This window comes from Euleptes europaea, chromosome 11 (genome assembly GCF_029931775.1).
Source record: "Euleptes europaea isolate rEulEur1 chromosome 11, rEulEur1.hap1, whole genome shotgun sequence".
NCBI classification, from domain to species: domain Eukaryota; kingdom Metazoa; phylum Chordata; class Lepidosauria; order Squamata; family Sphaerodactylidae; genus Euleptes; species Euleptes europaea.
Window position 1 is genome coordinate 76,155,076 of NC_079322.1, and position 12,308 is coordinate 76,167,383.

The window sequence follows — 12,308 nt, forward strand, 5'->3', positions numbered from 1 at the left end:
CCTTCTGACCCAGGTTCCACCCTCTGACCAATCAAAACCCATACAGCAGCTAGTCTGGAAATCACTTGCAGGAAGCCTGCTTTTGTTAAACCATGAATTGCTGTTTTGTGCCAGAATGGTCCGCTCCTCACTGACTGGGATTCCAAACTCTTCCCCTGAATTTGGGGGAAAAGGTAGAGCATCTGCTTGGCATGTAATTTAATAACCATAGAATTGGACGGGACCTCCAGGGTCATCTAATCCAACCCCCTGCGCAATGCAGGAAATGCACAACCGCCTCGCCCCCTACTCCATGCCCAGAAGAGGGGGGAAACCCCCTCCAGGATTCCTGGCCAATCTGGCCTGGAGGAACATTGGAGGGAGGTCAAGGCATTAGGCATTTCCGTCTAGACATTAGGAAGAATTTTCTAACAGAGTGGTTCCTCAGTGGAACAGGCTTCCTCAGGAGGTGGTAAGCTCTCCTTCCATGGAGGTTTTTAAGAAGAGGTTAGATGGCCATCTGTCAGCAATGCTGATTCTGGGACCTTAGGCAGATGATGAGAGGGAGGGCATCTTGGGCATCTTCTGGTCACTAGGGGAGTGTGTGTGGGGAGGTAGTTGTGAATTTCCTGCATTGTGCAGGGGGTTGGACTTGATGACCCTGGTGGTCCCTTCCAACTCTATGATTTTATGATTCTAAGGTGTAGGTGTGCACATGTGCCCAAAATTGCAATGTTGATGACTTCCCATTTATGTTTTTGCTGTTGCTTCGTAACTTGCGACTTGCCTCCGTATACTCCTTCCCTACAGGAGGATTTCTGGCTACCGGCTTGAGGGTTTTCCAAGCGGCAGCATCTTCAGGGTAACCTCCTCTGACACCGGCCCGCTCTTTCATGTCAAATGATTTGTTCCACATTCGGGCCAGGGGCTTTAAGCGGCTCCTCCAGGGCAGGGTCTGGCAACACACACCTGGGCTCAACTTTGCCTCACACGTCCAGCCCCCTGCTCCACCTCCAATGCGCTCTTAGGTCTCCAAAGAGAATCATCCTATAGCCAATGAGGATCCACGGAGGAACATCTGGCCCGAATGCCCTGGCTGGGCCTGTTGGCAAAATGCATTTGGCTTCATGCCATTCATTCCAAATCCTGCAACCCCTCCCCTGCCTGCCCCAGGGCACATCTCCCATTGACACAATCAGCCTTCCGAGATGCTTGTGGCTTCCCTAGAGCCTGCGCAGCCGTTAACTGAACCGGTTGAACTGCTGTTGGAGAGAACTCTTTGCATCTTGGCACAGAGCAATAGCTATGGATTGTGCTACAAGAGGGGCAGAATGTGGGCTGAGTCGGGACATTAAGGAACCGATCTAGATACATCTGCACTCTGCCCTCTGCCCTCGGGGAGGTCCCCTGTAACATTCATCTGCCCCAGGAAGGATACATGAAGGGTTACCAGTTCCCACATGAAACTGAACCTATCCCCCTCTCCCAGTTTCATGATTGTCAGCCATCATCATTATAATTCATGAAACCCAGCCCCAGAGGCTGACATTTTTGAGATCAGGAGGTTGCCAGTCCAAATGGGTCCTTCACCGGAATGTTTCAATTTACACAAAATGTCTTTCTTTTGGGCACCAGCTGAAAATTGTCCTCACATTTCTGCGTGGGCAGTTAGGGGTGCAGTTTTTTACCAGGGGTGATTGCTGTTGATCGATGTTTTGTGTTTAATTCGCACGTAAATTCTGCATGCAAGCTGGCTTGTACAGAAAAGGGAAGGGCAGATGGCAGAGGCTGGCATTCCTGAGCCGCCTGTTCACTGGCCGAAAGGGAAAGCAGCACCAGGAGGCGATATTAACTGGGCTAACCCCCACAGCTGCAAGAAAGCTACCTTCTTAGTGACCCAGAAATCATACTGCTGATTTTAACGCAAGGAAAACGTGCCCTCCCCTAATGGCTAATGCCATGTTTCCAAGAACAAGTTCCCAGAAAACTAGCCCATACTAGCCCAACAGGGCTAGAAGACTGGGGTGTGTGTGTTGGACAGGCAACAGGGCGGTATGGCTGACACCACCCAAGGTAGCGGCCCTTCCCCAACGATCTCTCAGTTAAGAAAGCCCCATTGAATTATTCCATCCCGATTTCCAGCTATGAGGCCACAACCCTATCAAGTCACTAAAGCTGTCACTACACACACACACACACACACCTGTCTACATAGCATAAGCACAGCTTTCACAGCCTTGTGGATTACGGACTTGGCTTTTAAAAGCAAAAGTGAGAAAGGCCCGGACCAGGAAGGGGTAAGAGAATTCCTGACATGCTTATTTAAATAAACCGGGTGGTGGTGGTGGTGGTTTACAGGATTTTTGTTGTTGCTAATAACTGGCAACATGAAAGTAAAATTTGCAAGCCAGCTGGAGGACAAAGTGGAAAGGCAGGAATCAGGAGTCGTAGGCAACTTTTTTCCTGAGAAAAATCCAAACCAAGCATATGACAGTTGATTTCCAGCAAGGAGCTGGGCATGTTTAGCCTGCAGAGAAGACTGAGGGGTGATATGAGAACCGTCTTCAAGTACTTGGAAGGGCTGTCATATAGAGGATGGTGCCGAGTTGTTTTCTGTTGCCCCAGGTCGGACCACAACCAACGAGTTGAAATTAAATCAAAAGAGTTTCCGTCTAGGCATTAGGAAGAACTTCCTGACAGTTAAGAGTGGTTCCTGAGTGGAAATGGCTTCCTCGGGAGGTGGTGGGCTCTCCTTCCCTGGAGGTTTTAAAGCAGAGGCTAGATGGCCATCTGTCAGCAATGCTGATTCTATGACCTTAGGCAGATGATGAGAGGGAGAGAACCTTGGCCATCTTCTGGGCATGGAGTAGGGGTCACTGGGTGTGTGTGGGGGAGGTAGTTGTGAAATTCCTGCATTGTGCAGGGGGTTGGACTAGATGACCCTGGTGGTCCCTTCCCCCTTCCAACTCTATGATTCTGTGTTTCTATGAATTTTGACACATATGGCAAATGGTTTCCACTCATTCCACATCCCTGGAACCCAAAGGAAATCGAACCAGGCCCATATCCAGCCAAAATTGTAATGCGTCACTGCAATCATGAGATAGGTTTTTCCAATGGAAGAGCCAGATTTGAGTCCAGTAGCACCTCAGAGATGAACAAGATTTCCAGGGTAGATGCATTCAAGAGTCAACGCTTCCTTGTATTTGACAAAGGGAGCTTTGAGTCTTGAAAGCTTCTACCCTGGAAATCTTCTTGGTCCTGGTCAATTAAACTTGCAAAACATGCAGTAGGAGCAGCCTTAACAGCCCTCACGCAGTCCAGGTGAGGACCCCAAGCAGAAAGTGACAAGCACAAACACCATGAACGGTTTTATTCAATCTGTATTTGGTTCCGATCCTGGCAAGATGAACAGGCAAAGCGTGAAAACTTCATGAAATAGTTAAGAGATTTTTATTCTAATAGCTTTTAATTACAGTGCTTGTTTTGTCGAAATGAAAACTGAAAACAAGTATACAAAACAGTCGATTACTAACTGTGTATTTGAAAGCAAATAAGATTTTCCACGACACTAAACAAACCAGTTCTGATAGTTCCTCGAGTTAAAGTTTAAACAGCTCCAGCTTCTTCAGTGTTTTTATCAAAATACAAAAGAAAAAAAAAAGTTAGAGGTCTTTCTTGATGGCAAATCTGAACCTTGCAGTATGAGGGATGCGAAGGGTTTTCACACATATACAGATGGGAGATGGTTCAAAAAATGGCATTGAATACTTCTATTATGGAATGAAACTCCACACTCTCATGCTTTTAATTTTATTTTCCCCTAGATGCTACATTAGATGATTTGGATGGCGTTTCTTACTTAAGTACAGTACTTGCTGACGGCAGAGCTTAGGACTGCTATGGACTGCTGCGCTCTGTGAAAAGAATTTGCCTTCTGTGGAGGAGTTTTTTCTACAAGCAAAGTCCAAAACGCTTGGGGACGGGGAGGGGGGGGGAAGAACCCAAAACCAAACAGATGAAAGTGACACCCCGCTAGGATGCCACAGACTGTCCTTGCCTGAATCTAAAGAGAGCTAGAGGGTTGCGGCGTTTGTATGTGAGCCAATTTCTTAGTTGCTGGCCTAGCTCAAATTGGAGAGGGTCTTGTGCATTTTACGCGTGATTCACAAAAAAAGTTGTCAAGCACAGAGAGATCCAGAATGTTCCTCATTCTGTGAATCTTTTAACATATCAAGCTGCTGGTATTCAAGTTGTGGCAGAACAATGGACATATTTTGTTCAAGTGTCTTCACTTTATTAAATAAACTGACATCTCCAGGCTAAAAAATAACAGCCGCCAAGTGGGGCCTCTTCCACAGACTTCACCAGCCACGAGGGATCATATTCAGCTCTAGCGGTACAACTGGCAACCCTTCTCTAAATTTACTTTAAATCCCTTTCCCAGTATTAAACAGCGAAGTTGATTTTCTTTACAATAAAAAAAGCTGAGTAATATTGCATAGGAGTACCAGAAACTGTCTCACTGGAAACGAGAACTATTTACATTAAATAAGAACCCTAACTGTTTTCAGGCTTGGATTTGCCACACGGACAGCATGGTGAAGGACATCCGGTGACAAAGAGAAATGAAAACAGCTTCCGGCACTCAATACCACAAAGTAGCATGGTTTGCCACGTTAGAGTAAAGCGAAGGGTGGAGGAAGAGGAGGAGAAGGAAATAAGGAGGGGAGGAAGAAAGAGGGGAAAAGAGGAAGGTTTTTTTTTCGGGCTTCATTTCTGGTTTCGGAGCTGATTGGACAACCAGTCCAGTCCTTCATAGAGGCCGTCCCCGCTGGTGGCGCAGGTGGCCTGGATGTACCAGTTCCTGTGGCGAAGAGAATGCAGTCCGAGTTTGTCTGTGATTTCTGCTGCATTCATCGCATTCGGCAGGTCCTGGAACAGAAGCAACGCTTTAGAAAAATGTGTTTTCCCTCGGGAATCGCAGGACTTCAACAGTGTGCTGTTAGTAGAGAGCAAAAAGGCTGGAATAGTGGCCCCTGCACCTCAAAATCGCTCCGACAAACTAGCCAAGACAGAATGGCCTCCACAGGCACTTTCGGTGTTGGCAAAAATAAATCCCTTCCTGGCCTCGAGATACACTACCCAGAGACCCAAGCAAATCCTATCTGAAGTTTTCCAAGAAAAAAAGAAGTTTGCAAATGTAAACTCCACCCAGCCAAGATCTTTTTGAAATGGGGAGGGGAGTCCTGCTGCCCCCCACCAAAACCTTCCGAATTTCAGCAGAAGCAAAGCATCAGAACAGAAATCACAAGGTATCCACCAGAGATGTGCCCAACTGCACAGCCATTTAAAGGTGGGGTGTGACCAGAATTAACTTCTCCCTCTTTCTCCCCTTCCCTCTCTCCCGACCTAGTGGCTACTGACTGCCTCAATTCAAAGGTCTGCTGCCTCTCTAGTATCTCCAGGACCCAGAAACAAACACAAACACACATACTCTAAAACTGCAGCAGTAGCAATCACACCCTCCACCCACCCAGCAAGCACAAAGCTGAGTGCACAAATACTGAAAGAGGCTACAGAGAACAGGAACCACCTCACCGTCAGAGAAACCCCGGCTCAATCCTGCAGATACACGATCCGCACAGCATGCAACTTTAGCTTATTAAAATCAGCTCTGCTAGTCTAGATATTGTGGAAACTTAGCATTTAGCAAGCTCTCCGAGCTAGCACAGGCAAGGTGAACGGAACAATTCGGTACTCAGTGTTGGCTGTTTTTAGGAACGCTTTATGGATGGTCAGGGGACATAAAGGGAAGCTCTTGTGCTCAAAATTAGGTATAAACTAATCTGCCTTGGAGAGTCAGCATGGTGTAGTAGTTAAGAGCGGCGGGACTCTAATCTGGAGAACCAGGTTCTATTCCACGCTCCTCCACATGAAGCCTGCTGGGTGACCTTGGGCCAGTCAACAGTTTTCTCTGAACTCTATCAGGCGGAAGCAGGCAATGGCAAAACCACCTCCGAAAGTCTCTTGCCTTGAAAACCCTACAGGGTCGCCATAAGTCAGCTGTGCCTTCTGTGCCTTCTTCACCTGATTTGCTAGACGTTTCAGAATGATTTAGCCAGGAGAAAAGGAAGAATAAGAAGATCTGAAGCAGCTAAGAATAAGATCTGAAACAGCTAGGTGACAGCAATGAGAATTGAGCAATGCAAAAAATTAGAATGCTAGAATCAGTGCTTCTTTTGCCACCATGAGGTCTAGAAACCTGCTTTTAGAGGTATTACATTTTCAGGATACCTGTCCAATTCCACAATAAAGCAACAGCTGTGCACAAGAAAGGTCGCTGGCATTCAGGAAGTAACTGTTTCATGAGCCAAAAATAAGCTGTCATAGCCTGGGTGTGAATGCAACACAGTGGCCAACCAGGTGCCTCTAGGAAGCCCACAAACAAGATGCCTGTAGCATTATCCTGCCTGTGTTCCATAGCACCTCTTATAATAGGCATGCTACTCTGATCCTGGAGAATGACCTGGAAGTCTAATCCCTAGTATGCTGGGCTGGTTGTGGTTGCCAGGGAAAAGCCTTTGGTTGCCCCTTTACTTGTTCCAGGGCACAGCTGGAGACACAATGCAGGTAACTTTTTAATTGTTAAGTGCTGGTACAGTACAACAATTTAGGACACCCTATAAAAAGCCCTGCTGCAGGTAAGCAAACCTGTCTGTGTGCGTAAAGGACTGTTTAGCACAATAATGCCCTCACAGGCAACACGCTGCGTTGCAAGGGAGGTCTTAGGAGTTCCCCAGCGATATCCACAGCACTCAGTGGATGGCCCGCCTTGCAGCTATGCCGTGCAAGAGATCATGCATTTCTGCCCTGTAAAGGCTGGGACTCTACAAGGGGACGCTTGAGGCCAGCAAAGGACTCCCCAGGGAACACCATTGGCGGGGCTAGGCATAGTGTCACTTCACAATGCTCACCTGTTTGTTAGCAAACACTAAAAGGACAGCATCTCTGAGCTCATCTTCTGCCAACATTCTCATAAGTTCTTCTCGGGCCTCGTTGACGCGTTCTCTGTCATTGCTATCAACCACAAAGATCAAACCTATGGAGGAAGCAAACTGGTTAACCGAAGAACGTGCCGAGGGCTCTGATCCGACCTTTCAAGACAGAAGCATAAGTTACCTTTATTTTCTTATTTTTGCAATTTATAACCCGCCCTCCCCGGCCGAAGCCAGGCTCAGAGCGGGTAATATCATATAAAATATCTTAATATAATCAATAATAAAAACCAGGTTTGATTTCCTGCTCCTCCACATGAGCAGCAGACTCTGATTTCGTGAACTGGGTTGGCTTCTCCACTCCTACTCATGAAGCCTGCTGGGTGACTTTGGGTTAGTCACAGCTCTCTGAACTATCAGCCTTACTTACCTCACAGGGTGTCTGTAGTGGGGAGAGGAAGGGAAGGAGATTGTAAGCTGCTTTGATTCTCCTTAAAAGGTAGAGAAAGTCAGCATACAAAAACCAACCTTCTTATACATCTCTACTTAGGAAAGCAGTGTAGATAAGAGGCACATCTGTATGGCATCGGAGCGAGCACCTGAAAAAATGATCTCAGCCATCTATTCCCAATACCTGGACTTCCTCATGCATGACGCCTGTAACCTGGTTGAGTGCTTTAGCTTACCCAAACTACCAAAGGAACTGGCTTTCCTGCTTAGCCGCAATAAAACCTGGTATTTTGCTTGGAACAAGTAGAATTGTGCATGGCATCTATCACTGTGCTAGGCAGAGGGGGCTGAGGTGAGAGTTGAATTGGAGAGATCCTGGCTCACACCTCCATCTTGGTGCCATTTTGCTTTGCCATTCCCTCATGACAGGCAGAATATTCCACAGTCCATGAGTATTTGGAGCCACAAAGAAAGAGGACTGGAACTAACTTCTTTGCAGAAGCAAGTACATTTGTTTCTATTTCTGGAGAAGCTGTTAACTCCAAGTCTCAATTCAGGCAATTTTCACACCAAGGCAAAGCAGCCTGGGAGAAGAGTTTTTAAAGAAGCGAGACGAACAGCTGAGGAGGACTCCCTGTCTGGCTGCATCCCTGATGCAACAGCTCCCTGAGCACAAAGTAAACTGTGAAAAGATGACATATGTGGATCTGTCAGCGCATCTGTCGAGTCAGCCCTGAGGGCTGAAAAGGGAGGAACGCAAGAGAGGCACAAGCTCTCATGCATGCGGCGACATCTGCAGTGGGCTAGACACAAGCCCACAATCGGGAGAGAGACTGAGAAAACAGCTGGAGAAAGGTTTAGGAAGCCAAGGCCTCCAGTGATCTTCGGCTAAAAGTTCTCCCTCTTCAGGACTGCGCTCTAAAAGGAATAGTCCTATAACTGATCAATTCTACGAGTATTTCACACAGTTTGAAGCTGCAAATTCTGCAGTTTTTTAAGCTCCACAAGGCACAAAATGAAGAGATCCACTATTTCAATGTCTTATGGAAACATCATGCACAACATACAGAGTTTGGGTTTCGTTTATGGGTTAATGCTTTCCATGGAGCTCAGATATTTGGTCAATTTATAGCGAAATCTACGTAGCACATTTTTATTCTGCCCCTCCTCCATGAAGATCAGGAGGTATATATGATACTTCCTTCCCCTTTTACCCTCACAACCACCTGGTGAATAATTAGAAAAAAAGTTGTGAGCAGCTGTATCGGCCCACACAAAATCCAAAGGAGAAACAAAATACATGTAAGACCTTTTTATTACGGCCAGTCAAAATGACACAAAATATTGTGCGAGCTTTTGAGTTCATGAGAATCTTTCACCAGACAGATGTTGCAAAACTAAAAAAGTGGAGGCAGGAAAAGGCAGAGTTTCCTGCCAGCTCTACTGGAGCTAGATGATGACAGGTACATTAACTTGTTCCAGCTGCTGGAGGGGTCAGATCCCAGCACTTCTGAGTGCCATTTGGATTTAGCTAGAATTCATTTTCTTAACTGAAATCATAGAATCATAGAGTTGGGACCACCAGGATTATCTAGTCCAATCCCCTGCACAATGCAGGAAATTCACAACTACCTCCCCCCCACACCCCCAGTGACCCCTACTCCATGCCCAGAAGATGGCCAAGATGACCTTCCTCTCATCATCTGCCTAAAGTCATAGAATCAGCAATGCTGACAGATGGCCATGTAGCCTCTGCTTAAAAACCTCCAGAGAAGGAGACCTTATCATCTCTCAAGGAAGCCTGTTCCACTGAGGAACCGCTCTGTTAGAAAAACTGTTAGATGTGCCTTCACGGTTTATTTCTTCATCCCAGAATACTCGTGCTGGAATCTAACACCTCCAGAAGTTAAACAAGTTAGTGTGCCTGTCAGCATCTAGAGCTGGCAGGAGAGTCAGCCTTTCCCCTCCTCCATTACAAAAAAAAACGTTTGCAGTATCTACAAGCAAGGTTGGCCCTGGTTGGTACTTGGATGGGAGGCCACCAAGGAATACCAGGGTCTCTATGCAGAGGAAGGCAATGGCAAGCCCCCTGTTAGTCTCTTGCTTTGAAAACCTTATAAGGGGTTGCCATAAGTCCTCTGCGACTTGACGGCACTTTACACACACTCACCCGATGAAGGGTGCGTACAAAACTTGCAAGGTTGCGCAATATTTGGTTTACTTAGATTGGTCCCAATGAGAATATAATTAGAATATGGTCACCCTGTGAGCTGTAGAGCAGAGTAGGGGTGAGAACCTGGGTCTGAGGCAACATATTGACCAGTACATTGCATTGGCTCGAAATGCACGAGTACACAAGGCTTGATTTATTCAGCAAGCTCCGCATGGCACTTTCATGGATTTCAATACCCTTTCTCTCAAATCATGGGGACATGAAGCAGTTGGGATGGCAGAACACAACACAACGGCCCAATGGCTTCTCAGGCTGGTGTAGTGCAAGTCAACTGACCTGCTAGTTAACTGATTTTACACTGACATGCTAACTAGGATTTATGGCAGGTCTGGGGTCAAAGCTGAGACGCTTATCCTGACCACTTATCCACCAGAGCATCTGCCAAGGTTTTGCAAGCTGTGGTTTCCAAAATGAAGCTAGCTATAATAATATTTGGCATGTTTTAGAAGTAAAGGAATACTGCATAATACTGTTAAGAATTTGTAAAGGGGGGATATAAACGTTAGTATATTTACAGGAGATGCATAGTGTTGGCTCTACTGGCACTCACTAGTGAAAAAAATTCAAGTGTAACTGTACAGATCTCACAGGACATCTGTCCTGAAATCAGGTTCCCGATCTGGATACCTGCACCATGAAGCAACTATGCTTAACAACACAGCTCTGGCTGACAGGCTTGTACTACGCAGAAGTCGGGAGACAAACACCATCACACCCAGTCCTGAAATTCACTTGATGTGAGACACTCCTGACGCAATCAAGATCAGGGGGTAACTGAAGAAGCCCGAGAACTTTTAAGTGGGCCTCCACAAATATAGGCAGTATGTGGACAGTCAGGGGAACCACTCACCTTGAGTATTCTGGAAATAATGGCGCCAGAGTGGTCTGATCTTATCCTGGCCACCCACATCCCATACTGTGAAGCTAATGTTTTTGTATTCTACTGTTTCTACGTTGAAACCTGAAACAGAAGTAGCAGAAGAGATTATGATTGGTTAAGAGGTCAAAGGGCCTGTGTTTGCCCATGAGACGTACAGCAAGGCAGACAAATCAATAGTTCGTTAATGCTTCCCCCCCCCATAGCACTTAATTACTTGTGAAACGCACCAATTCCTTCCTTCCCAAATGAGCCTCAAGCAACTGCTTTGGCACTGGTTTTTCCTATCTGAAATAGCAAGAATGAAGGGCACTAGGGTCCATATGCTGGGTCTAAAGAAATCATTCTGTTCTGGAAATGCATCAGAAACTGAACGGGAGCTGGTAGCGTGCATAATAAGGACCTCATCAACATTTGCTAATCTTCATAAAACACTCTGGCCAACCACTTACTGGAGATATTATGCTGCAATATTTCTTTTCTGATATTTGCAACAATCTGAGCTGGCCATTTAACCATCAAAATAAGACAGCAGAGCGTAACAGCACTTATGACAACGTTTTCAATGTACCTCCAACCCCAGGGTCTAAAAACTCTGGGAAAGGAGGACGTAAACTCCAAGTCATTTGTGGCTTTAATGGATGGCTCTGTCCAAGTTGCTCTCCCATTCTTTAAAATGGAAACACAACTGCCATGGATCTTAGGATTAATTCCCACAGCAGTGAACACAACTACTGCCTTAAGAGACAGAGCATTTCATCCCTAGTAAAATGAGCGTTATTAATTCTTGTGACAGCTCACAAAAGCCCATCCAACATTTTCTTCCTTCCTCATCTCAAAACTGCTACTGATAGCCAATTGTTTGCTAAAAGGTTGTAATATGAAATAGCCAAATGGTGGAGAAATGCCTTGAGAAATTTTGGTGTTTTATCTTGTGCCCTTAAGAGCTGAACACTCTCTGCCTCCAGAGGAACTGGTCGGCCACTGTGCGAGACAGGATGCTGGACTAGATGGACCCTCACTGGTCTGATCCAGCAGGGCTTTTCTGATGTTCTTATCAGGGGAAGGCCTCAGCATCTATGCCCTGTTATTGGACCTCCTGAGGGACTGGCTGGCCCCTGTGTGAGACGGGATGCTGGACTAGACGAAGCCTCACTGGTCTGATCCAGCAGGGCTCTTCTGATGTTCTTATACCTTCCATAGTCACAACCACAACACAGAATAGGCACCACAGTTCCTTCGGTCAACTTGACAGAAGGTGCTTTGCTATGAGAGTCTCACAAATTTTAAAGTACTATGTAGTTGAAGCAGAAAGCTGCTTAAGTTTAAAATGTCTTACCTATAGTAGGGATGGTAGTCACTATTTCACCAAGTTTCAGTTTGTACAAAATAGTAGTCTTTCCTGCAGCATCCAGCCCAACCATAAGAATGCGCATTTCTTTTTTGCCAAAAAGGCCTTTGAAGAGGTTAGCAAAAATATTTCCCATGACTGAGTATGGAATTCACTCACTGGCCAAAGAAATCTAGAGGCAAGAAATTCAAGACAATTAGCTCTGCGCAGTATCAGAAATACACCCAGCCCAATCCTCGCCAGCTATTTCCACTGAACTCAGTGGAGATCTTACACACCCAGGTGTATATTGCAGCACCAGGCATATGGAAAAGGAAATCAATTAACTGAAATAACTGCTCAATGTAGACATTTGTGTATGAACAGTTCTTTCAAACAGAACAAAAGGGGTATGCACAAGGACTCGCTGGAGGGGGTCAC

General features: G+C 46.1%; 1 protein-coding gene across 1 annotated transcript; it reads right to left on the reverse strand.

Moving 5' to 3' along the window:
* Nucleotides 1–4,728: 4,728 nt before the first annotated feature.
* On the reverse strand, nucleotides 4,729–12,056 carry ARF1 (ADP ribosylation factor 1). Its single transcript, XM_056857962.1, has 4 exons — nucleotides 11,877–12,056; nucleotides 10,511–10,621; nucleotides 6,957–7,081; nucleotides 4,729–4,914 (listed from the first exon to the last, which is right to left on the reverse strand). Exons 1-4 carry the CDS (start codon nucleotides 12,022–12,024, stop codon nucleotides 4,753–4,755), a joined length of 546 nt encoding a protein of 181 aa, XP_056713940.1. The 5' UTR covers nucleotides 12,025–12,056; the 3' UTR covers nucleotides 4,729–4,752.
* Between the last annotated feature and the right edge of the window lie 252 nt (nucleotides 12,057–12,308).

Coding starts and splice junctions, on each gene's coding strand:
- ARF1 (XM_056857962.1), bottom strand. CDS start 12,024: ATGGGAAATATTTTTGCTAACCTCTTCAAAGGCCTTTTTGGCAAAAAA. Junction 10,622..11,876: donor GACTACCATCCCTACTATAG/GTAAGACATTTT, acceptor CTTCTGTTTCAG/GTTTCAACGTAGAAACAGTA. Junction 4,915..6,956: donor TAGTGTTTGCTAACAAACAG/GTGAGCATTGTG, acceptor CTTCTGTTCCAG/GACCTGCCGAATGCGATGAA.